At 37.4% G+C, this 26,158-nt stretch overlaps 13 protein-coding genes and 3 pseudogenes across 16 annotated transcripts; 8 read left to right on the top strand and 8 right to left on the bottom strand.

Moving 5' to 3' along the window:
* The first annotated feature begins 446 nt into the window (after positions 1-446).
* fbxb-60 (F-box domain-containing protein) lies at positions 447-1,481 on the top strand. The gene is made up of 3 exons (NM_075355.4): positions 447-534; positions 587-715; positions 762-1,481. The coding sequence occupies exons 1-3, from the start codon at positions 458-460 to the stop codon at positions 1,384-1,386; spliced, it is 831 nt and encodes a 276-aa protein (NP_507756.2). The 5' UTR covers positions 447-457; the 3' UTR covers positions 1,387-1,481.
* A 717-nt stretch (positions 1,482-2,198) lies between these two features.
* On the top strand, positions 2,199-3,125 carry F55C9.14 (F-box domain-containing protein). Its single transcript, NM_001129486.3, has 2 exons — positions 2,199-2,305; positions 2,351-3,125. Exons 1-2 carry the CDS (start codon positions 2,226-2,228, stop codon positions 3,096-3,098), a joined length of 828 nt encoding a protein of 275 aa, NP_001122958.1. The 5' UTR covers positions 2,199-2,225; the 3' UTR covers positions 3,099-3,125.
* A 528-nt stretch (positions 3,126-3,653) lies between these two features.
* Positions 3,654-4,671, bottom strand: fbxb-62 (F-box domain-containing protein). The gene is made up of 3 exons (NM_075356.4): positions 4,558-4,671; positions 4,390-4,509; positions 3,654-4,325 (listed from the first exon to the last, which is right to left on the bottom strand). Exons 1-3 carry the CDS (start codon positions 4,641-4,643, stop codon positions 3,713-3,715), a joined length of 819 nt encoding a protein of 272 aa, NP_507757.2. The 5' UTR covers positions 4,644-4,671; the 3' UTR covers positions 3,654-3,712.
* Positions 4,672-5,369: 698 nt separating this feature from the next.
* fbxb-63 (F-box domain-containing protein) lies at positions 5,370-6,367 on the bottom strand. The gene is made up of 3 exons (NM_001028813.3): positions 6,280-6,367; positions 6,112-6,231; positions 5,370-6,039 (listed from the first exon to the last, which is right to left on the bottom strand). Exons 1-3 carry the CDS (start codon positions 6,363-6,365, stop codon positions 5,424-5,426), a joined length of 822 nt encoding a protein of 273 aa, NP_001023984.2. The 5' UTR covers positions 6,366-6,367; the 3' UTR covers positions 5,370-5,423.
* Positions 6,368-6,760: 393 nt separating this feature from the next.
* fbxb-61 (F-box domain-containing protein) lies at positions 6,761-7,927 on the top strand. The gene is made up of 3 exons (NM_075358.2): positions 6,761-6,848; positions 6,892-7,014; positions 7,061-7,927. The coding sequence occupies exons 1-3, from the start codon at positions 6,763-6,765 to the stop codon at positions 7,707-7,709; spliced, it is 858 nt and encodes a 285-aa protein (NP_507759.1). The 5' UTR covers positions 6,761-6,762; the 3' UTR covers positions 7,710-7,927.
* Positions 7,928-9,230: 1,303 nt separating this feature from the next.
* Positions 9,231-12,328, bottom strand: F55C9.11 (F-box domain-containing protein). The gene is made up of 4 exons (NM_075359.5): positions 12,235-12,328; positions 10,135-12,189; positions 9,967-10,090; positions 9,231-9,920 (listed from the first exon to the last, which is right to left on the bottom strand). The coding sequence occupies exons 2-3, from the start codon at positions 10,218-10,220 to the stop codon at positions 10,003-10,005; spliced, it is 174 nt and encodes a 57-aa protein (NP_507760.2). The 5' UTR covers positions 10,221-12,189; positions 12,235-12,328; the 3' UTR covers positions 9,231-9,920; positions 9,967-10,002.
* On the bottom strand, positions 9,278-9,643 carry F55C9.15 (F-box associated domain-containing protein; the record flags this gene model as incomplete). Its single annotated transcript, NM_001269922.1, has 1 exon — positions 9,278-9,643. The coding sequence occupies one exon, from the start codon at positions 9,641-9,643 to the stop codon at positions 9,278-9,280; it is 366 nt and encodes a 121-aa protein (NP_001256851.1).
* Positions 11,344-12,324, bottom strand: C43D7.10 (annotated as a pseudogene). The gene is made up of 3 exons: positions 12,239-12,324; positions 12,100-12,193; positions 11,344-12,005 (listed from the first exon to the last, which is right to left on the bottom strand). Coding segments are annotated over exons 1-3 (842 nt in total).
* Positions 12,329-12,715: 387 nt separating the features above from the next.
* On the bottom strand, positions 12,716-14,128 carry C43D7.8 (F-box domain-containing protein). Its single transcript, NM_075360.5, has 3 exons — positions 13,619-14,128; positions 13,455-13,574; positions 12,716-13,408 (listed from the first exon to the last, which is right to left on the bottom strand). The coding sequence occupies exons 1-3, from the start codon at positions 13,693-13,695 to the stop codon at positions 13,291-13,293; spliced, it is 315 nt and encodes a 104-aa protein (NP_507761.1). The 5' UTR covers positions 13,696-14,128; the 3' UTR covers positions 12,716-13,290.
* A 371-nt stretch (positions 14,129-14,499) lies between these two features.
* On the top strand, positions 14,500-15,456 carry C43D7.11 (annotated as a pseudogene). The gene is made up of 3 exons: positions 14,500-14,585; positions 14,634-14,753; positions 14,828-15,456. Coding segments are annotated over exons 1-3 (835 nt in total).
* Positions 15,457-15,911: 455 nt separating this feature from the next.
* fbxb-64 (F-box domain-containing protein) lies at positions 15,912-19,149 on the top strand (the record flags this gene model as incomplete). The annotated part of the gene is made up of 3 exons (NM_001028534.1): positions 15,912-15,997; positions 18,338-18,457; positions 18,522-19,149. The coding sequence occupies 3 exons, from the start codon at positions 15,912-15,914 to the stop codon at positions 19,147-19,149; spliced, it is 834 nt and encodes a 277-aa protein (NP_001023705.1).
* C43D7.12 lies at positions 19,150-19,562 on the top strand (annotated as a pseudogene). Its single transcript has one exon. A coding segment is annotated over exon 1 (413 nt).
* Positions 19,563-19,994: 432 nt separating this feature from the next.
* srh-208 (Serpentine Receptor, class H) lies at positions 19,995-22,004 on the top strand. The gene is made up of 4 exons (NM_075361.3): positions 19,995-20,326; positions 20,382-20,575; positions 20,643-21,317; positions 21,383-22,004. The coding sequence occupies exons 1-3, from the start codon at positions 19,999-20,001 to the stop codon at positions 21,135-21,137; spliced, it is 1,017 nt and encodes a 338-aa protein (NP_507762.2). The 5' UTR covers positions 19,995-19,998; the 3' UTR covers positions 21,138-21,317; positions 21,383-22,004.
* C43D7.7 (uncharacterized protein) lies at positions 21,456-22,147 on the bottom strand. The gene is made up of 2 exons (NM_075362.2): positions 22,023-22,147; positions 21,456-21,894 (listed from the first exon to the last, which is right to left on the bottom strand). Exons 1-2 carry the CDS (start codon positions 22,095-22,097, stop codon positions 21,670-21,672), a joined length of 300 nt encoding a protein of 99 aa, NP_507763.1. The 5' UTR covers positions 22,098-22,147; the 3' UTR covers positions 21,456-21,669.
* Positions 22,148-23,249: 1,102 nt separating this feature from the next.
* sdz-6 lies at positions 23,250-23,988 on the top strand. The gene is made up of 3 exons (NM_075363.2): positions 23,250-23,563; positions 23,625-23,735; positions 23,796-23,988. The coding sequence occupies exons 1-3, from the start codon at positions 23,261-23,263 to the stop codon at positions 23,838-23,840; spliced, it is 459 nt and encodes a 152-aa protein (NP_507764.1). The 5' UTR covers positions 23,250-23,260; the 3' UTR covers positions 23,841-23,988.
* Positions 23,989-24,537: 549 nt separating this feature from the next.
* C43D7.4 (GATA zinc finger domain-containing protein 14-like) lies at positions 24,538-25,124 on the bottom strand (the record flags this gene model as incomplete). Its single annotated transcript, NM_075364.1, has 3 exons — positions 24,538-24,582; positions 24,642-24,758; positions 24,822-25,124. The coding sequence occupies 3 exons, from the start codon at positions 25,122-25,124 to the stop codon at positions 24,538-24,540; spliced, it is 465 nt and encodes a 154-aa protein (NP_507765.1).
* Positions 25,125-26,158: the final 1,034 nt, after the last annotated feature.

Consider the following 26,158-nt stretch of genomic DNA (forward strand, 5'->3'; position numbering starts at 1 on the left):
CAAAATCTTTTTTGATTTTTCTCAGAGCTTACCTTTCACAGCATTATAAACTAAGTAAAACGATGCTTGATCTTCCCGTGAATTTTCTTGGTCGTGAATTTTCCACTAAATTTTTGGCTGGGCTCGAGCTCGAGCTCAAGTAATTGGGCTCGGGTTGTCAAGGACTAGTGACTAGGGACTAGGGATTAGGGACTAGAGAAAATTTACATTTCATTAACTGTTAGGAACCAAAGTGCTTTGTTACTGGCTCATTGGGGTATGTTGAAAATTGGAAAAGAGGCAGTGGCAAGTAAGGAGTACTCATGAATGGGAGGGCTAGACAAAAATGGACATAAAAGGAGGATTATCGATTTTCTCGGTGGAGGGTGGGAAGTGACCTTGTTCCTTTATTTTCTGGCAATCTATAATTTTCTACTGTGCGTTTGGGCTCATTCTGCATTGCTCCCTCTTTGCAGCGATGACAGTCTTTCCAATCCTGCGGCTACCTCAACGAGCACTGAAAGAAGCACTTCGATACTTTGTACCAAGAGATATGTAAGTCTTTTACAATTAATTTTTTATTTAATTAAATATTTTCCTATTTCAGAATCAATTTTTCCCTAATCTCCAAATCCACATTACAATGCGCCAAATCATTGAATCTGAAAGCTAGTAATATACAAATTGAGGTAAATAAGGATATTCGAGTGGCTTTGGAAGTTAACGATGAAGAAACGTAAGCTTTACAGTTTTCTTATAAACTACATTCGATAAAATTTTAGCCCGTTCAACCGATGGAAAGAAATGTGCGTCAAATGGGAATCTTCTCGAGTTGGGCTACAAGAACTGGTTGAGCATGTCCTTGAAGTATTCCATAGCAAGAAACTAGATCATTTAATTATAAGACAAGATTCTCAAGACTGGGAGCTATTTTCTGAAGCTCTTGATGGCCTGGACATCACATCGATATCACTTTCCACTACAAGTGATAGCCCTCACTTTACGAGACTTGTGAACAAATTCTCAACAGATTTATTCTACCCTAGGACTATTTCTGATAGAAGTCAACATACCACATGGCTCCAGAAAATACTATGTTCCAATCGTATAGAAGTAAGCATGTACACAAACTGTTCACTTCCTAATATATTAAGCTCAAACTGTGAGATTATATCCTTTCGTGCAGAAAGTACCCCGAGCAATTTGAACTTATTTCTGAAGCATTGGATCAACGGATCGAATGAAATGCTTCGAAAGTTAATTGCCAAATCGAATAGAAGGATCAATGAGAATTATGTACTTGGAATGTTAAAAGGCGTGGAATATATGGATACACCTGTGGAAGATGTGCTGAATCCACCGAGATGGTGGAAGTTGGAAGGTGGAAAGGATGTGTACAATTGCTAAGGGACAAGAGCGTCTATAGTTGCTATTAGTACGGATGTTGTAATGTACGTGTGGGATGATGAATGATGTTTAATAAGCTCTATAATAAATAATTAATATTAGACTTCATTTCAAATAAGGTATCACCACAAAGGTACTGTTCAGACAGCAATAATCCAATATACTGCTCCGATTACAGTTTCAGTTTTTACAACAGAGCTTCAGGGTGGGGGCGGGATAGCTCAGTCGGTTGTGGTGACCGCTAGGAGGTCACAAGTTCAAGTTCATCCAAATCCCCTAGGTTCACCCAGCCTCTAATGGAAAGTGGAGCACTCCCGGACCAGGTCCGCAGCAGTGGTGCGCGGCAAATCTCAAAACTTGTAGAGCACGACAAACTCGGCAAATTTGCCGTGCTTGACTAACTCCAAAAAATTGATACTTTTTAATGTTTTTTGAAGCACCAAAACTAATAATTTCAGAAAAAGCACCTGGTTTCTGAATAAGTTCCGTGTAGTGTGTCTGCTTAAGCATCATAATTTCTCAATTTTGTGTCATTTTACTGAATTTTCGGGGACAAAATCAATAGTTTTGGTCAAAATTGTAATGTCAAATTTCGAAATTTGTCGTGCTCGGCAAACGGCAAATTCGGCAAATTTGCCGCACACCTCTGGTCCGCAGTGCATAGCGCTTGAAGAACGGACCGTCCTTTAATTCTTTAATCCTCCAACAGGGGACGGAAGAGACTGAATTAGAATAAAATGTATTGATTGAATATCTGACTGCGCGTTCGTATACCCTCACACATTCCCGTCTTCCCATTTCTGTCTGCCCTCACTCTCTACTACCTTTCTCCTGCCTCCATGATTGCCTCCTTCCCAATTCTCCAGCTACCCGCCAAGGTTCTCTACAATGCAATTCGCTGCCTGACTCCACGAGAAATGTAAGATTTCTCTACTTCTGCTAATTAAAAAACAGTTGCTTTCAGAATCAGCTTCTCTCTAATCTCGAAATTTACACTTCAAACTGCTGAATCGTTAAACCTACAGGATCGCATTAGCTCTATTGAAATCCACGAACTTGTTAGTATAGAAATATGCAACTGCCGTATAAATTGGACCCCTTCTGATGTCAAATTGCGAAAACTTATAGATCATATTAAATGCGTATTCCATACCCATCAAATATACTTTCTAAGAATCCACACTGATTCTCACAATTGGAAATCAATACATGAAGCTCTTGACGGCGTGGCCTGTTCTCATACAAGCCTGTACTTTCAGTCTCAGGACGTTTGGCTTCAGCGAATTGTCAACCAGTTTTCCGGCAGTTTTCTTTATCTAGATCTTGATGTGAATTCTATCTGGAATAACCAAATAATGTGTACTAACCGACGAAATTTGTATATTTCCACATCGTGCACCGAACTTCTAAGTGTGAACTGTACACACTTACATGTAAACCAAAGAGTCCGCGCAGTGGATGCCAATATATTTTTGAGACACTGGATTCGAGGAGCCTTTCAGTCACTGAAGACTCTACATTTCTCTATGGGAGGTGATGCAGTTTCAAAGTTGATTTTCAAGGGTGTGGATGTTCAGGAGGCCTGCAAAGAGGATGTCAAGAAGCTGAAAAATGTTTATCTTAGAAATGTAAGAAACATTTTCAGATATGATGGAACACGGGCAACTGTTGTCTTTAAATATGGCTATGTGAAAATGCATGTCTGGAAGTGATAAATTATTTTAAACTGTATTTGCAATATTTCTCCTCCATGTGTATGAATAAAATTTTTCTTGTTGCTTTTTTAAATGTTTCACGGGGGCTAGGGACTACGGACTACACTCAAAAAAAAACTGCGTGGCGTGTACTTCAGAAAACCTAATATTTAGGCCCCGCCTTTTTCTTGTCCCCTCACGGAGAAAAGGCAAAAATTTTGACTCCAACCATGATCAGGCCGCCGACATCTCACGGGTTCCGCGCGCCGCTGCGCTTAACTCGCTGTGGGCGTGGCGAGCTGTCTCCGCCCACAGCGAGCTAAACGCAGCGGCGCGCGGAACCCGTGAGATGTCGGCGGCCTGATATTGGTTGGGGTCAAAATGTTTGCCTTTTCTCCGTGAGTGGACAAGAAAAAGGCGGGGCTTAAATATTAGGTTATCTGAAGTACACGCCACGCAGTTTTTTTATTTTGAGTGTACGGACTACGAACTTTAAAAAATTACTTTTACTAAATCGCCACTCAGGAAATCGATAATTCCTCTCTTCTGTGCATTTGGTGTTTTGAACACATCGAAAATAGCAACAAATTTATTCATCGAAGAAATATTACAAGTACATCTTTAAAAAAACATCACTCTAAAACGTCGAAGGTTACATATCCATATTTCAGAACACAAGTCGCCCGTGTTCCATCGAATCGGTAGATGACTCTTCTGACTTTAATGAGCAGTGGAGTTTTGGCAATCTCTGTCTCCTGGTACTCCACATCTTTGAAAATCTCATCCGCACTCGCTTCAGCTTCCACAAAACTGGATAGGCTTTTAAGAGACTTGTACTCTCCTCTCATCCAATGCTTTAAAAATAAGTTGAAGGCCTGTGAACTCATTTTATAGCATATATTTAAGTGCTCACAGTTTACACAAGAAAAATCTGTAGACGGAGAAAAAAGACTCAATTCAAGTCGGTGTGCACTTAATATCGGATGATACCAAGTGGATTTCGAAAGAACTAGTTGAAGAAAACAACTGGAAAACTGGTTAACAATTCTCTGGAGCCATATATTCTGAGACTGGAATTCCAGAGATGTCCTAGAGCAGGTCAAGACGTCAAGAGCTATATGTATGGATTTCCAGTCGTTATTGTCGTTTCTAATAATCAAATGACAGACTTCATTTGTGTGAAATACATATTGAATAATATCTATAAGAGTTCTCAAGTCGACTTCCAATGGGTTCCATTTGATTCTATAAATATCATTAGCTAGGTTGAGTATTTTTAGAAGTTAATATAAGTTTTTTTTTAACTCACAATTTACACCCCACATTTATACGAACCATTTCGTCAATGTAAATTGCATAAATGTGTTTTTGGAGGTTCAACGATTCAGCAGCTTGTTTTGTAGATTTCGATACCAGAGAGAACTTGATTCTGTAATTGAAAATGTCCAACGGCTTAAACTATAGGTATATGTCTTACATTTCCTCTGTAGTCAGATTGCAAATTGCACGTTTCAGAGACTTTGCAGGGAGATGGAGAATTGGGAAGGAGGTGGTAGTAGTCATTAAGGTGGAAGAAGAGGTCGTAATGAATGAGCCTTATTGAGAATGCACACAAAGGAGTAGTTATCGATTTTTTATTCAGGTGGCAAGTGGGAAGTGACCGAGCTGTTGGAGTCTAGGAGGTGACGTCATATAATCGATAATGAACTCCTTTGTTGACAGGAAAAAATACGAAGGGGGTTTAAGGATAGGAGTAGTAATGAATGGGACTGTACAAGAATCCACAACCAATTAAATTGATTGAATATATTACCAGTACAGAGAGTGTAGATAGTTACACTCAAAAAAAAAACTGCGTGGCGTGTACTGCAGAAAACCTAATATTTAGGCCCCGCCTTTTTCTCGTTCACTCACGGAGAAAAGGCGAAAATTTTGACCCCAACCAATATCAGGCCGCCGACATCTCACGGGTTCCGCGCGCCGCTATTTTCAACTCGCTGTGGGCGTGGCGAGCTGTCTCCGCCTGCTGCGAGTTAAACATAGCGGCGCGCGGAACCCGTGAAATGTCGGCGGCCTGATATTGGTTGGGGTCAAAATTTTCGCCTTTTCTCCGTGAGGGGACAAGAAAAAGGCGGGGCCTAAATATTAGGTTTTCTGCAGTACACGTCACGCAGTTTTTTATTTTGAGTGTACGGACTACGAACTTTAAAAAATTATTTTTACTAAATCGCCACTCAGGAAATCGATAATTCCTCTCTTCTGTGCATTTGGTGTTTGAAACACATTAAAAATAGCAACAAATTTATTCATCGAAGAAATATTACAAGAATATCTTTAAAAAAATCACTTTAAAACGTCGAAGGTTACATATCCATATTTCAGAACACAAGTCGCCCGTGTTCCATCAAATCGGTAGATGACTCTTTTGACTTTCATAAATCCCCAATTCCATTGTATTACACTTTTGACATTCTCTTCCTTATACTTTACGTCTTTGAAAATCTCATCCGCACTCGCCTCAGATCCCACATGGCAGCGTAGGCTTTTAAGAGACTTGTACTCTCCTCTCATCCAGCGTTTTAAAAATAAGTTCAAATCCCTTGAACTCATTTTTTGGTTTACATGTAGGTGCTCACAGGAAAAATCAGTGGAGGGAATTAAAAGATTCAATTGAATTCGGTGTGCGCTTAATATCGGATGATACCAAGTGGATTTCGAAAGAAATAGTTGAAGAAAACAGCTGGAAAACTGGTTAACAATTCTCTGGAGCCAGATGTTCTGAGAATGGACTTCCAGAGATGTCCTAGAGCAGTTCACGCCGTCAAGAGCTTTATGTATGGATTTCCAGTCGTGATTGTCGTTGCTAATAAGCAAATGACTGACTTCATTTGTGTGAAACACACATTGAATATGATCTATAAGAGTTCTTAAATCGACTTCCAATGGGTTCCATTTGATTCTGAAAACATATCATTAGCTAGGTTGAGTATTTTTGGAAGTTAATATAAGTTAATTTAAAAAAAAAACTCACAAGTCACACTCCACATTTACACTAACAATTTCGTCGATGTCAATCGAATAAATGTCTTGTTCGAGGTTCAACGATTCTGCAGCCCGTTTTGTAGATTTGGATACCAGAGAGAACTTGATTCTATAATTGAAAATGTTTACCGTATTAAATTGTAGTTATACGCCTTACATTTCCTCTGGAGTCAGACAGCAAATTGCATGTTTCAGAGACTTTGCAGGGAGATGGAGAATTGGGAAGGAGGTGGTAGTAGTCATTATGGTGGACAAAAGGTAATAATGAATGTGCCTAGATAAAAATGCACACAAAAGAGTAATTATCGATTTTCTATATACATGGCAAGTGGGAAGTGACCGAATTGTTGGAGTCTAGGAGGTGACGTCATATAATCGATAATGAATTCTTTTGTGGAAAGGAAAAAAAAATACGAAGGTGGCAACAGGATAGGAGATTGATTGAATATATATGGCCAAGCGTTCGAATATCGATACTCATTCTCTTGTTCTCATTTATGTATAGAGATAGTCGAAAGGACCCTTGGTCTTTGGGGAGTGTTTTGAAGTGCTCACAGTCAGTCAAAATCGACAGCTGTGAGATCGCCACGTAGAAAATCAAGTCTTCCACCATTCATTATTATTTCTCTCTCTCTCTTACATGACTACCTTCGCCTCTTTCCCGATCCTCCAACTACCTGAGAAATCTCTCAGAATAGCGATTCAAAGTCTGACTTTAGAACAAATGTAAGAGCTCTTTTATATTTCAATTAAAAACTGTTCTTTTCAGAATAAAGTTCTCCCTCATTTCAAAATCTACAAAACGGACAGCAGAATCATTGAATCTTCAGACTGACCCCTTTTGGCTTTACATTAATGAAAGTGTTTATATATTAGTTCAAGCCAAGTTAAAGTAAGTTAAACCACATTGTAACATGTTTACTGACTATTTCTTGCAGTATAAGTCCTTATTATCATTTTATTCCTTGGAATCCCCTGGAAGTTGATCTGAGAACATTTCTGGATCATTCTCAGTGTGTACTCCATACGGATAAAGTTGAGTATTTTATGGTCAGCAGTGATGATTACGATTGGAAGTCAATTTATGAAGCTCTTAACGACTTGGAAATTCCTAGAACTACCCTAGAATGTGTCTCTACAAATGTTTGGCTCCACAAGCTTTTCAATAAGGTTTCCAGTGGCTCCCTTGAAATCACTCTTCCGGATTTCAAAGGGTACCGCTCAATGTTGAGCTCACACTGCCAGAATTTGACTGTTGCCTCCGGGCTCACTGATCTTCTGAGTGTCAACTGTGCACACTTAGAAGTGATGCTGCGCATGAGTTCAAATGAAATAAACATATTCCTAAAGCATTGGATAAACGGAGGATTTTATGGACTCGAATCTGCTCTTTTCAAAGTACCAAGAAACCGTGTGGATAAAGTTTTTAAGGGTGTGAACCACAAAGATACATGTGCAGAGGACTTAGACAATCTTCCACGGAGATCGTATAAAATTCAATGCGCAAAAGATATCTACAGATGTGATGGAAGACGGGCAACTGTTGTCATTGATATTGATAATTTGACAATGCACGTTTGGAAATAATTTGTTTTTTTTTCACTTTAATTATGATCATTTTTTGAATTTGCTGACCAACTTTAATTATGATATACATACTTAAATATGTAATTATTAAAGACCATAATCAAACAATTCCATTCCTGCTGTTTGTGCTACACAATTTTCTGAAAACATCCGCTTCTAAAACTTTTTCAAAACTGTACTTGTATGATATTTTTACGATGAATAAATGTTTTATGCAATTACAATTCATATATATTGGGGTAAAAACTTATTTTATGTGGCTAGCTGATTCATAAACTGATTTCGTGTTTTTTAAAGATTCGGAGATTAGGGAGAAATTGATTCTAAAATATGGCAGTTTGTCATTTGATATTAAAATTAGATATAAAAAGCCAACTATGTGAGCCAATTCTGTGAGCTTACTACCCTCAATCTTTTTTATTTATTTTATTCTTCCCATTTTTTCATCAGTTAGCACTTAGACTCGAACCCGAGATAATTTACTCTTTACTCAACTTAAGCCTCTTAACCGTTACACTAAAGCGACACTAGAATACTAGCATTCATTTGATTCTTTTATTCGGCACTCTTCAAGACGCAAATGATTTTTCGCAAGATGGAAATGATAGATAACAGAGGTTCGACGAAGAGATATCTCTAAAAAGAAGCTTAGCCGTCACAACCATTCGCCCTCTGATGTTATTATAGTTTCTGTAGTTTTTTCCGTTTTTATTAACTGAAAAACAAGAACATGTTCAAATAAAATTTGTTTATTGAAGCAAAGAATATAAATGAATTCATCAACAAAAAATTTCCGTTTTAATTAATTAACTAAAAAACAAGAGCATGTTTCAAATAAAATTGTTCAATTGATTCGAGTAATAGAAAAAATTCTTTAAAAAACGATCATAGATTGAACTCGATCCTGAAATTTCGGCGTGTTTGTCGGCACTGGTCACGGCATAATGGACAGGTCATTAGAAGATTATTAGCAAATTAGCAAATTAGCAAAATATTAGCAAATTATTACGTCTGACTCTTGATACAGATTGAGCATAGCGAATGGCCACATCGCATCATATAGGCACGTCGGGTGTTACACATTGTCTCAGCACAGATTGAACAGGCTTAAAATTTGTTCAGCTTGATAGACAATGCAACTGCTCTTCTTTTTCGGCAATTGTAGTGGCAACCTTTTGCTCCAAAAGTTTGATGGTAGACTACAATTGGACGATAACACGTAACAATACAGTGGTATTGTTCATGTTGACGATGTCTAGATGAAAATTAAACACCTTTAAATACCCCCGAGTCTGTATCCAGTTTGCGGATTCGCCATACTCAGATTTTGCCATACTCACCACTGACAATTGATTGTGAAACAAAATAAAACAGGGTCTTACAAAATAAGAAAGGAACAAAGGGGCCAAGTGCCAGAAGCTTCAAGTTGAATCAAAAAACTGAACTTTCAGCAATATGTTTGACCGAACTTTTTTAGATGCACCATAACCAATTGTTTAATGATAAATAAAATTGGCCAGCAAATTCATTCATTGGTAAAATAACATAATTAAAGTCGAAATTACAATTTATTTCAAAACGTGCATTCTCAAAAACATATGACCAATTAAAACAATTGCTCGTCTTCCATCACATCTATAGATATTTCTTGCGCTGTGAGCTCCTGTCAAAAATATCCGTGGAAGATTGTCTAAGTCGTCTGCACATGTATCCTTGTGCATTATACCCTTTAAAATTTCATCCACACGGTTTCTGTGTATCATAACAAAAGCAGATTCGAGTGCATAAAATCCTCCGTTTATCCAATGTGTTAAGAATATATTTGCTTGCTTCGAACACAGGTTTCTGAACGCTGTCAAGTGTGCACAGTTTACACTCAGAAGATCAGTGAGCCCGGCGGCAACAATCAATCTCTGGCAGTGTGAGCTCAACATTGAGCGGTATCCTTTGAAATCTGGTCAAGTGATCTCAAGGTAGCCAGTGGAAACCTTATAGACAAGCCTGTGAAGCCAAACATTTTGAGAGTCACACTGTAGGGTAGTTCTAGGGATTTCCAAGCCGTCAAGAGCTTCATAAATTGGTTTCCAATCGTGATCATCACTGCGCACAATGAAATACTCAAATTTATCCGTATGTAGTACACTTTGGAAATGATCCAGAAATGTTTTCAGGTCAACTTCCAGAGGGTTCCAACCAATATCAAATCTTCTACTGCAATAAATAATATGCCATTTTGGTATAATGTGGTTTAACTTACTTTGTCTTGCCATTAACAACTATATAAACACATTTGTTAATATAAATCACAAAAGGGATCAGCCTGAAGATTCAACGATTCTGCTGCCCGTTTTGTAGATTTTGAAATGAGAGAGAATTTTATTCTGAAATAGAACAATTTTTGATTGGACAATAAAGGAGCTCTTACAATTCTTCCAAAGTCAGACTTTGAATCGCTATTTTGAGAGATTTCTCAGGTAGTTGGAGAATCGGGAAAGAGGCGATGGTAGTCATCAAAATAGGAAAGAAATAATAATGAATGGTGCAAGACCGAATGCACAGTAGGGAGGAATTACCGATTTTCTACGTGCCAAGCGGGAAGTGACCTCACAGCTGTCGATTTTTCGAATGATAGACGTCGCTGTCTGCACAGTGAGCGATGTGAGCACTTCAAGACGCTAGACTTTCTTCAAGACGCTCCCCAAGGACGAAGGGCCCGTTCGACTATCACCAGACAAAAATGGAAACTAGAGGATTCGATCATATATTCAATCGAAACAATTTGTTGTGCATTCTTGCCCAGATTCATTCATTACTACACCTATCCTGCTGCTGGGAACACTGCTGCTGCCTTTTTCCAATTCTTTAAAAAATTCCTAACGAGGATCTCATGGGAGCCCTAGCTGCTGCAGTGTTTTGGCGACTACGGTACGCTGTTACGCAAACCGCGCAATGACAACATTCACATTTGTTTGGCAAACGAATTTTTCCACAATATTTTTACAAAATAAAATAGGAAGCAAGGGACCATAAAAAAACAAACAATTAATCTAGTCACACTCACCAAAAACCGTGTCCGAAACGGTCCGTTTACTGACCGGGTAGGGCTCATATTTAAGATTTAAGTGTAGGCCTTCTACGAAGGTGAGGCGCAAAAAGGGCACACGACGCCAGCCCCACTCCCGCAAACCCGCGCTTGCGCATTATCACACTCTGTGTACTGCGGCCGACGCTACGCGGGACCTCGCGCCACTATAGCTGTGTGCAACAGAAAAGGGCGGCGGGAGTGTGGGGCATGTTGTGGGGCGTTGGGTGGGTGAGAGTAGCGCTCTCCTGAAAGGTCTTGTCAGGAGATCACCCATCAGCTTAGACCCTTTTTTATTTCTCTGGGCTCCTCCGAGCTCCGTTCTTGCTCCTGACCGTCTTCCGATGACCCTTAGCTGTAGCCATTCTATCTGCCTCAGCCTAGGGTCAAACCTACTGCCTCTCTGCTCAGAGCAATTTCGGTGAACTTGCCACAGAAAATTCTCCTGAACACCATTGATTTACAAATTTTGCATGTATATCATAATTAAAATTGGTCAGCAAATTCATTCATTGGAAAAGTCTCATAATTAAAATGAAAATTACAAATTATCTCGAGATCCAAACCTGCATTCTCGAAGATAAAGTATCAATGACAACAGTTGCCCGTCTTCCATCACATCTGTAGATATCTCTTGCGTAGTCAGCTCTTGGCAAAACCCACCGTGGAAGAATGTCTAAGTCCTCTGCACTTGCACTTGTATCCTTGTGCATTATACCCTTAAAAATTTCATCCACACGGTTTCTGTATACTATAACAAAAACAGATTCGAGTGCATAAAATCCTCCGTTTATCCAATGTTTTAGGAATATTCGCTTGCTTCGAACACAGATTTCTGCGCGCTGTCAAGTGTGCACAGTTTACACTTAGAAGATCTGTGAAATCAGCAAAAATAGTCAATTTCGGGCGGTATGAACTTAAAATCGGGCGGAACTGTTTGAAGTTCCTAAGGTTGATCTCAAGGGAGTGTCTGGAAAACTGATGGACAAGTTTGTGCAGCCAGACATTTTGAGAGTCACATTGTATATTGGTCTTCGGAATATCCAAGCCGTCAAGAGCTTCATAAATTAATTTCCAATCGTAATCATCACTGCGCACAACGAAAGACTCAAGTTTATCCGTATGGAGTACACTTTGGACATGATCCAGAAATGTTTTCAGGTCAACTTCCAGAGGGAACCAAGAAATTCGGTGATAGAAAGACGTTATACTGCAATAAAAAATCAGTGAACTTGTTAGAATGTGGTGCAATGTTAGAATGTTAGAATTAGTTATGGTTCAAGGTTAGAATGTGGTTCATAAACCCTTCCATCAATGTTAAGCCAAAAGGGGTTAGCCTGAAGATTCAACGATTCTGCTGTCCGTTTTGTAGATTTTGAAATGAGGGAGAACTTTATTCTGAAATAAAACAGTTTTTTGATTAGACAATAAAGGAGTTCTTACAATTCTTACAACTTCAGACTTCGAATCACTATTTTGAGAGATTTCTCAGGTAGTTGGAGAATCGGGAAAGAGGCGATGGTAGTCATCAAAGTAGGAGAGAATTAATAATGAATGGTGCAAGACCGAATGCACAGTAGGGAGGCATTATCGATTTTCTTCTACATGGCGAGCGGGAAGTGACCTCACAGCTGTCGTAATGGAAGAATACATGTAGACGTCACTGTGGACGCAGCGAGCGATTTTGTCTGACCGTTTTTTAAATATTTAATTGTAAGCATTCCAATTTCGATAAAATTACATCTGAAGTTGTTCCTAGTAGTCCCAGTGTTTCTCAAACGTACGCTTCTACAAACTTGTTTTTTTTTTCAAAGTCAAAATTCATGGGGCTTCCTGGGATGGTTTTTTTTAAGTGATCAAAAGCTTACATCTCGTGCTTGGCTTCAAATTTACTAACACACTGGAAATATACATGAAATCATTTATAACAGGAATCTTATCAGAAAAAAGATCAAGAACAAATTATTTCCAAACGTACATACTCAAACGAATGCCTTCAATGACGACAGTGGCCCGTGTTCCAACAAATCTGTAGATGTCTACAGCAAACTTGATATCCGGAAAACGCATCGGCAGTGTTTCCAAATCCGATACGCTTGTCACCTCCAGCTTCACACCCTTGAACACTTCATCCAAATTGTCGATATCAGCTCCAACAGGAAATACAACAGATTCAAGTGGCTGGAATGCTCCCTTGATCCAATGCTTTAGGAATAAATTCACTTCCATTGTACTCATAAGGGGCATCACTTTTAAGTGTACACAGTTTACACTTAGAAGATCAGTTAAACCAGCGACAACGGTCAAATTCTGGCGGTGTGAACTCAACATTGGGCGGTACCATTTGAAATTTGGCATAGTGATCTCAAGGGAGAGCCTGGAAAATTGATTGGCAAGCTGGTGGAGCCAAACATTTTGAGAATCACGTTGTAGACTGGTCTTAGGAATATCCAAGCCGTCAAGAGCTTCATAAATTAATTTCCAATCGTGATCATCACGTCAAACAAAGAAATACTCAAATTTATTTGTATGGAGAACACTCTGGAAATGATCTAGCAATGTTCTCAGATCAACTTCCACGGGGTTCCAAGGAATATCCTGTTGATAATTTTCTACACTGCAATAAATACTCTGTGAACTTGTTGCAATATGGTTTAACTCACAAATTGGCATGAACCGATATATGAACCGATTCACCAAAGCAAATCCAAAACGGGTCAGCCTGAAGATTCAACGATTCTGCTGTCCTTTTTGTAGATTCGGAGATCAGAGAAAACTTGATTCTAAAATATAACAGTTTGTCATTGGAAACTTCGGAAAATCTTACATTTGTTCCATAGTCAGACAGCGAATCGCAATCTTGAGAGACTTTTCAGGCAGCCTGAGAATTGGAAAAGTCGTCATCGTGGCAGGAAAGAAAGGTAATAATGAATGGGACTAGACGCATATGCGCACAGTAGCATATGATCGATTTTTTACATGACAGGAGACCTGTCCAGCTGTGGATATGTTAAAGGGTAGCAGATGGTACGATACTGTTGACGAACACTAGTCCGCAGGTATTTTATAGTAACAAGCTGTAAAAGTGAGTAAGTTTGTAGAAATCAAATTTAAATTTAAATACTATCGTCGCGAAATATTAAAATTGAAATTCTACAAGGGCGGGCAGGTTGGAGGCAGGCCCTGAACCCGAGCCTGCCTCCCATGGAAGCCCTACCCATAGCAAGCGCGCGCACTGTGCAGTGCATTTTTTTTCCACTTCTACGGCTTTAAAGGGAGGCGCTTTTATGCGGAATGGGTTTGACGTGCATTAAGTCATCATTTTCCGCAATTTCTGTGTCAAATTCGCGTAGAGCAAAATAAATTTGTTGATCACAATGAAAAGCCAGCAGACATACGAATACGAAATATGAGATAAATATTTTGTGATCTACTCGTGATCTACGCGAATTTTACACAGGAACTGCAAAAAATAAAAACTTAATGCGCGTCAAGACCATTCCGCAAAAAAGCGCCTCCCTTTAAAGTCGTAGAAGTGGAAAAAAACGCACTGTATGTTCACAAGTTCATCATCGATTATATGACGTCACCTCCTTGACTCCAACAATTCGGTCACTTCCCATTTGCCACGTATATAGAAAATCGATAATTACTCATTTGCGTGCATTTTTATCTAGGCTCATTCATTATTACCCTTCGTCCATCTCAATGACTACTACCACCTCCTTTCCAATTCTCCATCTACCTGCAAAGTCTCTAAAACATTCAATTTGCTGTCTGACTCCAGAGGAAATGTAAGACATAAAGCTAAACTTTTAGCAGCTAAACATTTCCATTTTCAGAATTAAGTTCTCTCTGATATCAAAGTCTACAAAATGAGCTGCTCAATCGTTGAACCTCCAAAAACGCATTTATGCAATTAAAATTGACGAAATTGTTAGCTTAAATGTGGAGTGTAACTTGTGAGTTTTTTTTTTAAATTATGTAACTTATATTAATTTCCAAAAATACTCAACCTAGCTAATAATATTTACAGAATCAAATGGAATCCTTCGGAAGTCGATTTAAGAACTCTTATAGATCACACTCGATGTGTGTTTCACACGAATGAAGTCTGTCTTTTAATTATTAAAAGTGACAATCACGACTGGAAATCTATACATAAAGCTCTTGACGGCTTGAGCTGCTCTAGGACATCTCTGGAAGTCCAGTCCCAGAACATCTGGCTCCAGAGAATTGTTAATCAATTTTCCAGATTTCGTCTCAATTTGGGTCTAGCGAAATTCACTTAGTTTCATCCAATCTTGAGTTCACACCGAACTCACTTGCATATTCTCGTTTACTCCACAGATTTTTCCTGTTTAAACTGTGAGAACTTGACTGTATGTCAAAACATGAGTTCAAGGGATCTAAATTTATTTTTTAAACATTGGATGAGAGGAGAGTATAAGTCTCTTAAAAGCCTACGCTGCCATGTGGGACCTGAAGCGAGTGCAGATGAGATTTTCAAAAATGTGGAGTACCAGGAGACAGAGATTGCCGAAACTCCACTAGACTGGCATTGGGGACTCACGAAAGTCAGAAGAGACATCTACCGATTCGATGGAACACGGGCGACTTTTGTTTCACTATACAGAAATGTAGATATAAATGTCTTGAAGTGATTTTTTCAAAGCTGTGCGTGTAACAAGCGTTATACTTTATAATGAACACATTTTTAAATTTTTCTATTTTCAATGTGTTAAAGAAAGACAAACATTTCTCGACAAACTTTTATGCCGGTTCAACTCAATTTTTTTTACAAAATTGTAGTTCGACGTCGAACCCGAAAACTAATTGGTGAAAACATCAAGCCTTTTTGTCATGGTGTAGAAATAAAGCGAGTGGTCCGCGTGAGATGGGCAGGTTGAAGGGTGTCAGGTGTCTGAATCCAAGCCTCCCATGGCAGCCCTACCCATAGCAAGCGCGCGCACTGTATGTTTACAAAGGAGTTCATCATCGATTCCTAGACTCCAACAATTCGGTCACTTCCCACTTGCCACCTGAATAAAAAATCGATAACTACCCCTTTGTGAGCATTTTTATCTAGGCTCATTCATTAGTACCCTTCGTCCACCTTAATGACTACTACCACCTCTTTCCCACTTCTCCATCTCCCTGCAAAATCTCTGAAACATGCACTTTGCTGTCTGATTCCAGAGGAAATGTAAGACACTCGGTAGGCGTCTGCGCACATTCTGCGCACCCCCTGCGCCGATTAATTTACTTTCGCACGACCGACACTGAAGGTGCGCAGTTTCTGCGCAGGAGGTGCGCAGGATCTGCGCAAAAGGCAGCGCAGCAAGAAAAGGGAAACACCAAAAAGCAATGTGCGCAGTATCTGCTCAGAAGGTGCGCAGGATTGGCGCATGATGCAGGGGTCGTATTTTGATGAGTGTTTTATCCCTTGCTAATCCTGTTCTTGTTGTGTATTGAACTTGCGATTGATTTCCCTGAAACAATTACCTTACCTGTTGAGCCACGATGGATGCGTTCTGATTAATGAACAACCCACCTCAAATGAGAGAATAGATAAAAACAGTGGAATGTTTTTGAGACAAGGCATACGTTGCCCTCTATATTCTGCACTTTGGGACTGTATTTGAATATTCTCTTTGTCTCTATAGGTTGTTTACAACCATATTTATGGCACATGTGAAGATGTAGACGTATTCAGTAGTTGTAAAACCTGACAGAGATAATTGATTCCGTCCTATATTCTGACTTTTGGGAATGTACAATATCGTTCAATATTATATTCGTTTCTGATTTTGAGATGACTTGATTGCGTTATTCAAACACGTATAACTCAAAAACTATAATAATTATAAACATTTTTTACCTAGCACAAAGTTGTCTAATAATGGTGCTACATCTTTCTAAGTTTCATAATTATTCAACTTTATTCCAAACATTTGTATAGTAGTCGACTTCCAGCGCATTTTTTTGACTAGAATTTATAAATGACTCACAACTTTAAAACTACCTATGTATGCGTTTTCATGAGACGGAAATTAGTTTTTAAACGCTGATTTTTTTTACTACTTATTGTTTTGTTTGAAATATTCCAGGGAACAATTACTGAAACATTGAAAATGCGTTACGAAAGTTGAAAACAAATAGTAGTTTTCAGCCAAAGTGAGAGAATAAGGTTTTTTTGGAATCCGTCCTATCACTAGGTTGTCTTCAATATCAATCTGCATCTTCTGACTGTTAGTCTAGTCTCTTTAGTTTCAAAATTTGAATATGGCTTTAAAAAAACCGTAGTTGTCTAGATTTTTTCTCGGTTTTTGAAGTATGGAATTCCCAAATTCACACAGCAACGTATTTATTTCTACATTATTGTTAAGTACCAATACATTCGAGCATATTCCCACAAGTCCAGTTTTGTGGTCAGTATTATTGATTCAGTAAGTTATAAATACATATCTAATGATTTACGACCACACAGTTTTTAGTATCTAATGATCCAATTTTTAATTAATTTTTTGTTTGAAAAAATAACTTTGTCAGCGTGGCTCTTTAGCTCAGCAGCTATCGATAAAACGAAAACTTTACTTACGTTACGCTTCCATTCAATACGTACACTTATTGGCTCAAACAACCTCTCGTAGCAAAGAATTATCAAAAACGAAATCATTTTAAGTAAGAACTGAAGCATAATGTGAACGCGGATTACCGAGGGAGAAATTAACAACCTACTAAATTCTTGGGAATATATTTGAATTAGCTAACTATAATTGTGTGTCATTAAAAAAAATAGGAGACGATATGTGATCGTAAAACCCTGAACGTGTCGAGTCGCATTTACAACACACACTGGAAGAAATATTTGAGTTCTGTAGTAATGTTATTGTTATTTTACAACCATTTCAATCAAAAATGGATAACATTTAAAAGCGAACAATGTCTCTGAGAACGGTCCTTAGCTTTATTAAAAACAATGTCACTACAAATGAATACTCTCGAATTTGCTCCCAAAATAAAACGATTTAAATCATTTCTGAAACTTAACACAAGCATAAATGTTTAACAAAATATATAACCAGAAATATTATTAAACAAGAATTCAGATGAAAAAATGAGCAAAATTAAAAAATTTAAGTAAAGGGTAAGCAACGAAAGTAGTATTTTAGCAATGGATGTATTCTAGCGATTGTAGTATTCAAGCAAAAGTAGTATTAACACATGGTAGTATTTCAGCTATAATTCACTATACACACCAACTTTTAATCAGAAATTATATAGAAAGAATTCCATAACAACATTAGCTCATTGTTATAACTAAAATAGGAACACTAACGGCAGTGTGCGCAGAATGTGTGCTGAATGTGCGCAGAATCTGCTCAGGGGGTGCGCAGATTGTGCGCACGAGGCTAGGCCACCAAGAAAAAAGCCACAACAACAGCAATGTGCGCAGAATCGGCGCAGGGGGTGCGCAGAATGTGCGAACGCGCCTACCGAGCATGTATCTACAATTTAGGCCGATGGACATTTCCATTTTCAGAATCAAGTTCTCTCTGGTATCGAAATCTACAAAACGAGCTGCTGAATCGTTGAACCTCCAAAAAAGCATTTACACGATTATGATCGACGAATTCGTTCGTATAAACGTGGAATGTAGGATGTGAGTTTTTTAAAAACTCATACTAACTTCCAAAAATACTCAACCTAGCTAATAATATTTACAGAATCAAATGGAATCCTTCGGAAGTCGATTTAAGAACTCTTATAGATCACACTCGATGTGTGTTTCACACGAATGAAGTCTGTCTTTTGAATATTAAAAGTGACAATCACGACTGGCAATCTATACATAAAGCTCTAGGCGGCTTGAACTGCTCTAGGGCATCTCTGGAAGTTCAGTCCCAGAACATCTGGCTCCAGAGAATTGTTAATCAGTTTTCCAGTGGTTCTCTTGATCTATTTTTCTCGAAATCCACTTGGTATCATCCGATATTAAGCGCACACCGACTTCAATTGAATCTTTGCTTTCGCTTCACTGGTTTTTCCTGTGTAAGCTGTGAGCACTTGAGGATAAACTCTAAAATGAGTTCGCAGGCTTTAAACTTATTTTTAAAACATTGGATGAGAGGGGAGTATAAGTCTCTTAAAAGCCTACACGGTTATGTGGGACCTGAAGTGAGTTCAGATGAGATTTTCAAAGAAGTGGAGTACCAGGAGACCGAGAATGCCAAAACTGCACTAGACCGGCATTGGGGACTCATGAAAGTCAGTAGAGACATCTACCGATTCGATGGAACACGGGCGACTTTTGTTTCATTATACGGATATGTAGATCTAAATGTCTTGAAGTGATTTATGACATTACTCTATAAAACTTTCATAAGGCCTAGACTAGAATATGGCACAGTAATCACTAGTCCAATTAAGAAAAACGACTCAAAAGCTATAGAATCAGTACAAAACGCGTTTACGAGAAGGCTTTACAGTAGAATGAAAGGTAGATACATCAGACCAGATGACAAAGATTACAAATCGGCCTCGGAAAGAAATGAATTATTTAAGCTCTCAACGTTAGAAAATAGAAGATTAGCAATTGATAAAAAACTCATATCCCACATGATGACTGGGAAAATAGGTCTTGAAACGTCTGAATTTTTCAACTTTACTGAAAATACACGTACACGTTCGAAATACAAATTCTCTTGGAGCAAGTGCAAAACTAGAATTAGGCGGCATTTTGTTATTAATCGTACCTTAAGTACGCAACTAAACAATTTTTTACACGATACAACCGATCATAAGCTCTCCTTAACTTCTGCTCTTCAAATGTCCAGTTTCCCTATCCTCTTCATCTTCACCCCCCTTTCCCAATTTTTTTTTCTTCTATTATTTGTATTTGTCTTCTGTTTTTTGTTGTTTTTATATTTATGTAATTGGTTTTCATCACGTCTCCGAGAGAGCGTAATAAATAAATAAAAATAAAATATACTATAATTAATATGATATTATAAATATTAATAAAAAAAACTTAATACTACAGTGCGTGACTATGCAACAAATTAAATTGGACCCATATTAAACCTGTTCTTTGGTATATAACATATTTCTGTTAGATTTCAATTAGCATCGATTTCCCATAACAGGTGATTTATTTGATTTTTTCCCGAATAACAAGAAATTTCTAGACTCATTTCAGCTATTATGAACACGACATGCACGCCTAACTTCAACTACTACGATTCACCTCAATTTCTATCTACAGGTATGCACATCGCTTCGGTAATTATCACACCAGTCCACCTACTCGGCTTATACTGTATTATATACAAGACCCCTTTGCAAATGGCGGCTGTTAAGTGGTACCTGTTACAAATGCACGTTTCCGTGATGGCATTAGACTATTCGGTGACTGTAGTGGGTATTCCGTATGTACTAGCAACTAGGATAGCTGGGTTTTCGCTCGGATTGTTGAAATACTCCAGCTACTCGTTTCTTTTAGCGATTTTTGTTATGATAGCCTGTTTGCAGTGTGAGTATTTTTTTCTTTTTTTTTATTTAAACGGTAAAAATTAAATCGCTTCCAGTTGTGACATTAGGAATTACTGGTATATTCGAAAATCGATTCCGAATCATTTGCAAGTTCTCCTGGGTGCCACTTTGGAAAAAATTCATTACACCAGGGTTTTTGCCGGGTCAGTATATTGTGTACCCATCGTTTCTGCTACTTGGGATACCTTTTATTCCGGATCAGAAAACTGCATTGCAGGATATCTTTAAGGTAGGATTGGGCTTAGGCTTAGGCATAGTATGCTAGGAGTGAAGACTCCTATGATATGTATTTCCAGACCCTTCCCTGTCTGCCACGTGAAATCTACGAGGCAGACATCTATGTGATAGCTGATGACATGACTTATCATATTATGGCGATTTCAATGGGATTGTCAGGAGCAATTAGTCAAATTATATTTTTCAACGGCTGTCTTATATATAGTAGTTTGGAGCAGTTAAAGGCAAAAACAATGTCACAAAAGACGTTCCAAATGCAGAAGCAATTCCTAACAGCGGTGGTCGTGCAGGCTGCATCTCCAATGATATGCTTGATAATTCCACTTATATATTTTACAATAGCACACTTGGTGGGGTATTATAATCAGGGAATTATCAATTGCTTACTTATTAATGTATCTATTCACGGTCTAATCTCTACAACAGCCCTGGTGACTCTTCATAAGCCTTATCGGACAGCTGTGCGGAGCATGATCTCGAAATTGCCAGAGCCAAGGCGACCGAAAGTCTCACAGTTATCAACTCTTTCGAGGAGCACTCTTGTGGTGTTGTAAATTAATTTTCAAGTTTTCAAAATAAATTGAGTAGTCACATGGTTTTCACTTATATGCAACACGTTTTTAGATTCAGAACCCTGTTAAACAGGTGATTATTTTTGAATGAAATGCTAGGAAAAATTGTCCTGACTCATTTTATTTATTACACAAATATGAATACAACATCTACACCTGATAGTGAGTAAAATTTTTTGATTCTCCTCAATATCTATCAATGGTCATTTAAAAAAGTAACATTTTAGGCAATGAAGGTTGACAAAGCTTACGTCTGTATTTTATTCAGAGCACTCAGCTGATGTCCTCATTACAGAAACCCGCAGATTAACATTTATTCTGGATGATATCAGAAAAATCTAGAAATAGGGATAGAATACTGAGGAATGTGGTGCAAGGAACTGTTGGATTGACATGAACGAGATATACCATAGAAACAAAAGTGCGTTATATATACCATACATCTAAATCAAATTGTGTTAATATTGGGGCTCATGAGATAGGAACGAAAGGAATATGGTTTCCCTATGAGTCATCAAAAATTAAAAATCCTTTTCAAAATTCGACCGATTGGAAAGCAGCCGTTCGTCTTGGCTTCAGCCTCCGCCAATTGTTTTTGCAACTTTTCGATTTCCGCTTGATGGCCGGCAATTATTCTCAAAACAAGCGATTCATATTTGTGCAATGATAAGTCAAAAGAATCAAGATTCAATTGAGCCACTTGTGAAATGTTGAATGTACAATCAGAGAATAAAAAAGCCTGAAATATACAGAATTATGATTTAAAAAGCTTCAGTATTTAATTATTCATAAGCAATATCAAAGTTAATAAAAAACGTTTCTCTTTTGGAAATTCAATAAATATTTAAATATATTTTAAAGACCCACTTTTCGATTGTCGATAGCGTTATCGTTTAAGCAATTTGAAACAAGAAGACGATCTGAACAGCCTTCGAGCTCCATTTCAAGAAAATAGACAAACCTTGGTTCCAACTGTCAATGCATACGGTTTTATAGCTGTCTAGAATGCTCACTGTTAGTGCCCCTCTTTTCCCCCTCACAAGTCTAAGGAATTTTTCAGAGAAAAATGCCTATCATACATATGTCAATCATTAGTAGAAATATTAATTAGGGTTTCAAATCCATCCGTAAACAGGCTTTCTGGGTAAAAAATCCTCCAGTACTACTACAGTATCTTTTTTTTTGAAAAACGATCACCAATTCCTTTTCCTTTTTTTCCTTTGAGTTTTGCAGGCTCGTGCTCACTTTTTTCGAATTTCTTTGCTCACTGATAGCGGAAAAATGCTTATCGACGTTTGACGTTTTTTTGATGACGCTTAATAGCCTTATCACTTTAATTTTTGTTTCCTCAAAATAAATAAATTAATTAAAGAAAAACTAAAACAAAGGTGGAAGTTGGCTGATTTAAAACAGCTAAAATCCATTTTAAAAAACTCAAAAAAAATGCCACGTGTCACGCAATGGTTAAGAATGAATTAATTCATGGAACATGTTTTTTTGATTTTTTGTTAAAAAATCCACACCGTGCGTAGTTTGGAACGCTCTTTGTAATTTCCTACATTTTAATACAGCTGCATTAGTTTTTCATCGACGAAAGTTCCGTAGTCTTTTATCGAGATCTTTTTAATAGTTTCGATTTCTTTTGGTTTTCAACTTTGGGAAACTCTTTCCATAATGAATACCTACATACTTGTTTTCTGCAAAATATGTATTTTAATGTATATTAATTGTAAAGTATGAAGTAAGTATGAGGAAGTAAAGTGAAGTTTTCCCAGTCACAAGTCTAAGGAATATTTCTGTATTTTTTTGAAAAACGATCACCAACTCCTTCTTCTTTTTTTTCCTTTGAGTTTTGCAGGCTCGTGCTCATTTTTTTTGAATTTCTTTGCTCACATAGCGGAAAAATGCTTATCGACGTTTGACGTTTTTTTGATGACACCTAATAGCCTTATCACTTTAATTTTTGTTTCCTCAAATTTTTTATCTCTCTTCAACTTGGTTATGTTTCTCCGCCTTTCTTTTCTCTATAAAATGTGCCCCACATTTCGATTTTTTCATTATTTTTCAAATTTATTTCCTTACTTATTGTATTTATTTCAGGAGCAATGGTTTATGTGAACGCGAATGTCGATACAAAAGTCGATAACCGCAAAGATAATTGCGACAATACAAATACCTATTCACACACCGTGGACCGAAAAGACAATTTCGACAATACGACTACCAACACGAAAACCGTGAACCGAAATGATAATTGTAACAACCAAGAGGAAGGTGATGTGAATATGTATCGCCGCAATGATAATTGTAACAACCGAGAGGCAACAAACTCTAGAAGTGCTAATTATTCTATTCATAATCAAGGAATGATAAACTGCTACAATGGAATCGCCATTGACAATCGGGCGGTGAGTTTTGACAATCACTTATGGCGCTTCACCAATCTGAATTAATTGCAAATCATTACAGTTCAATTCGTCGGGCGCGAATACCATGGCCGGAACAGAATTTTTGCGGGCTTTCCTTGACGCACCAATGTCAGTCATGCCAGGCAGTCGGAAGAACGCAATCATGGATCGGGTTTGTCTTTTTTAAATACATACATGTTGCTTAGCCACACTCTATATGCAAATTTTTCAGCAAGAAGGATCCACTCAGCCAGCTATCAGATATAACAATCGTTAACATCTTGCAAGACCCTAATTCTTAACATCTGGAAAAAACTATTTAATTTTCTTTCTGAATTTTTTTTATTGTTCTGAACAATATATCAATTTGTTAATAAGTGAGAGTTGTTTCCTACCCAGCAATAAATTTTTATCGCAATGACATTACAAAAATCACAATGTTTTTTTTCAATACCTACATCATACTTTGCAAAGAATTCGATAAGGGATAATTACTGTAGTTTATGAAAAATAGTATTATTGTCTTTTGAAGAGATATCGGTTTGTGGTTAGTGGAGGGATATGGTAGGGGTACTGTAGTGGTACTGTATTTTAAGTTACTGGAAGTTTCGCAACCAATTTTTCTACAGTAATGATGTATACATTTTCGAAGCGAAAAATATATTTTCATAAATGTTGAAGTATATGGAATCGGTTCTATATAATTTCAGCTCCTATTGGGTGATTGTTTGTCCGTAACAAGGGCCGATTTCACAAGAAGTTCAGTAGCTTATGACAGATCTCGGTATATCTCAGTACTGAAAAAAAACAACATTGTGATTTTTGTAATGTCATTGCAATAAAAATTTATTGCTGGGTAGGAAACAACTCTCACTTATTAACAAATTGATATATTGTTCAGAACAATAAAAAAAATTCAGAAAGAAAATTAAATAGTTTTTTCCAGATGTTAAGAATTAGAGTCTTGCAAGATGTTAACGATTGTTATATCTGATAGCTGGCTGAGTGGATCCTTCTTGCTGAAAAATTTGCATATAGAGTGTGGCTAAGCAACATGTATGTATTTAAAAAGACAAACCCGATCCATGATTGCGTTCTTCGAACTGGTCGGCATTGACATTGGTGCGTTGAAAAAGACCCTCATTAACTCCGCTCCGTCCATTTTCTTGGGAAAATTCGCGCCGGACAAATTGATCTGTAATGAATAGCAACTATTTTTGGTGAAGCGCCATTTTTGTAAGTGAATGTTGAAACTCACCACCCGATTGTCAATGTTGTTTCCCGTAAAGGAGTTTATAATTTGTTGATTATGACAAGAATAATGCAAAGTTCTGAATTGTGTTTCCTCTCGATTGTTACAATTATCTTCTCTGTAATATAAATTCATATCGCCATCCTCACGGTTGTCGCAATTATCTTTTCGGTTCACGGAGTGTAAATTGGTATTTGTATTGCCAAAATTATCTTTTCGGTCAACGCTGTGTGAATTGGTATTCCTATTGTCGCAATTATCTTTGCGGTTATCAATGTTTGTGTCGACATTCGCGTGCACATAAACCATTGCTTCTGAAATAAATACAATAAGTAAGGAAATAAGTTTGAAAAATAATGAAAAAATCGAAATGTGGGGCACATTTTATAGAGAAAAGAAAGGCGGAGAAACATAACCAAGTTGAAGAAAGATAAAAAGTTTGAGGAAACAAAAATTAAAGTGACAAGGCTATTAATCGTCATTGAAAAAATGTCAAACGTTGATAAGCATTTTTCCGCTAACAGTGAGCAAAGAAATTCGAAAAAAGTGAGCCCAAGCTTGAAAAACTCAAAGGAAAGAAAAAGGAAAAGGAATTGGTGATTATTTTTCAAAAAAATACAGAAATATTCCTTAGACTTATGATTGGGAAAATTTCACTTTACTTCCTCATACTTACTTCATACTTTACAATTAATATACATTAAAATGCATGACTGTAGTAGTATTGTAGAATTACTGTAGTGTAGGAAAAATTGTGTTGTAAGATCTCCATTTCTACCCAAAACGTCTATTTCAACAATCTTATAAAGGTCGCCTTGTTGAAATAAGTATGAAATATATTCAACATATGAGGTGTTCTACAATTCCTCAAAACTATTCATAACACCATTTCCGACTGTTTTCCAAATGTATCATCGTGTGTCACTAAAGTTGAATTACCCAGATTAGAATGTTATATGAATAAGAGTTTTACATCAAGATAAAAAAAATAAAAGATAAGCAGTTTAAAATGAGGAAGAATTTGAGATCTGGATTAAAACTTCTACTAATGATTGACACATGTATGATAGGCATTTTTCTTTGAAAAATTCCTTAGACTTGTGAGGGGAAAAGCGCGACACTAACAGTGAGCATTTTAAACAGCTATAAAACCGTATGCATTACCAGTTTGAACCACGTTTTGTCTAATATCTTAAAATGGAGCTCAATGGCTATACAGTTCGTCACAGTGTTTCAAACTCCTTTAACAGTAACGATGTCGACGATCGAAAGGTGGGTCTTCAAAACAGTTTTTAATATTTTTTTAAATTTCGGAAAAAATTATTACACTATGTAATTATTCC

The sequence above is a fragment of the Caenorhabditis elegans genome, chromosome V (genome assembly GCF_000002985.6).
Source record: "Caenorhabditis elegans chromosome V".
NCBI classification, from domain to species: domain Eukaryota; kingdom Metazoa; phylum Nematoda; class Chromadorea; order Rhabditida; family Rhabditidae; genus Caenorhabditis; species Caenorhabditis elegans.

Bases quoted from the DNA above. Each gene is read 5' to 3' on its own strand.
- F55C9.14 (NM_001129486.3), top strand. From the start codon at position 2,226: ATGATTGCCTCCTTCCCAATTCTCCAGCTACCCGCCAAGGTTCTCTAC. The intron at 2,306-2,350 runs GTAAGATTTCTC...AGTTGCTTTCAG, and splicing joins TGCCTGACTCCACGAGAAAT to AATCAGCTTCTCTCTAATCT.
- F55C9.11 (NM_075359.5), bottom strand. From the start codon at position 10,220: ATGACTACCATCGCCTCTTTCCCGATTCTCCAACTACCTGAGAAATCT. The intron at 10,091-10,134 runs GTAAGAGCTCCT...GTTCTATTTCAG, and splicing joins AGTCTGACTTTGGAAGAATT to AATAAAATTCTCTCTCATTT.
- fbxb-62 (NM_075356.4), bottom strand. From the start codon at position 4,643: ATGACTACTACCACCTCCTTCCCAATTCTCCATCTCCCTGCAAAGTCT. The intron at 4,510-4,557 runs GTAAGACATATA...TTTCAATTACAG, and splicing joins AATCTGACTACAGAGGAAAT to AATCAAGTTCTCTCTGGTAT. The intron at 4,326-4,389 runs GTGAGTTAAAAA...TGATATTTATAG, and splicing joins ATAAATGTGGGGTGTAAATT to AATCAAATGGAACCCATTGG.
- C43D7.8 (NM_075360.5), bottom strand. From the start codon at position 13,695: ATGACGACTTTTCCAATTCTCAGGCTGCCTGAAAAGTCTCTCAAGATT. The intron at 13,575-13,618 runs GTAAGATTTTCC...GTTATATTTTAG, and splicing joins TGTCTGACTATGGAACAAAT to AATCAAGTTTTCTCTGATCT. The intron at 13,409-13,454 runs GTGAGTTAAACC...TATTTATTGCAG, and splicing joins ATATCGGTTCATGCCAATTT to TGTAGAAAATTATCAACAGG.
- fbxb-61 (NM_075358.2), top strand. From the start codon at position 6,763: ATGACTACCTTCGCCTCTTTCCCGATCCTCCAACTACCTGAGAAATCT. The intron at 6,849-6,891 runs GTAAGAGCTCTT...TGTTCTTTTCAG, and splicing joins AGTCTGACTTTAGAACAAAT to AATAAAGTTCTCCCTCATTT. The intron at 7,015-7,060 runs GTAAGTTAAACC...TATTTCTTGCAG, and splicing joins TTAGTTCAAGCCAAGTTAAA to TATAAGTCCTTATTATCATT.
- srh-208 (NM_075361.3), top strand. From the start codon at position 19,999: ATGAACACGACATGCACGCCTAACTTCAACTACTACGATTCACCTCAA. The intron at 20,327-20,381 runs GTGAGTATTTTT...AATCGCTTCCAG, and splicing joins TATGATAGCCTGTTTGCAGT to TTGTGACATTAGGAATTACT. The intron at 20,576-20,642 runs GTAGGATTGGGC...ATGTATTTCCAG, and splicing joins CATTGCAGGATATCTTTAAG to ACCCTTCCCTGTCTGCCACG.
- fbxb-60 (NM_075355.4), top strand. From the start codon at position 458: ATGACAGTCTTTCCAATCCTGCGGCTACCTCAACGAGCACTGAAAGAA. The intron at 535-586 runs GTAAGTCTTTTA...TTCCTATTTCAG, and splicing joins TACTTTGTACCAAGAGATAT to AATCAATTTTTCCCTAATCT. The intron at 716-761 runs GTAAGCTTTACA...ATAAAATTTTAG, and splicing joins GAAGTTAACGATGAAGAAAC to CCCGTTCAACCGATGGAAAG.
- fbxb-63 (NM_001028813.3), bottom strand. From the start codon at position 6,365: ATGACTACTACCACCTCCTTCCCAATTCTCCATCTCCCTGCAAAGTCT. The intron at 6,232-6,279 runs GTAAGGCGTATA...TTTCAATTATAG, and splicing joins TGTCTGACTCCAGAGGAAAT to AATCAAGTTCTCTCTGGTAT. The intron at 6,040-6,111 runs GTGAGTTTTTTT...ATATGTTTTCAG, and splicing joins GTAAATGTGGAGTGTGACTT to AATCAAATGGAACCCATTGG.
- C43D7.7 (NM_075362.2), bottom strand. From the start codon at position 22,097: ATGGAGCTCGAAGGCTGTTCAGATCGTCTTCTTGTTTCAAATTGCTTA. The intron at 21,895-22,022 runs GTGGGTCTTTAA...TGTATATTTCAG, and splicing joins ACGCTATCGACAATCGAAAA to GCTTTTTTATTCTCTGATTG.
- sdz-6 (NM_075363.2), top strand. From the start codon at position 23,261: ATGGTTTATGTGAACGCGAATGTCGATACAAAAGTCGATAACCGCAAA. The intron at 23,564-23,624 runs GTGAGTTTTGAC...AAATCATTACAG, and splicing joins TCGCCATTGACAATCGGGCG to TTCAATTCGTCGGGCGCGAA. The intron at 23,736-23,795 runs GTTTGTCTTTTT...CAAATTTTTCAG, and splicing joins AGAACGCAATCATGGATCGG to CAAGAAGGATCCACTCAGCC.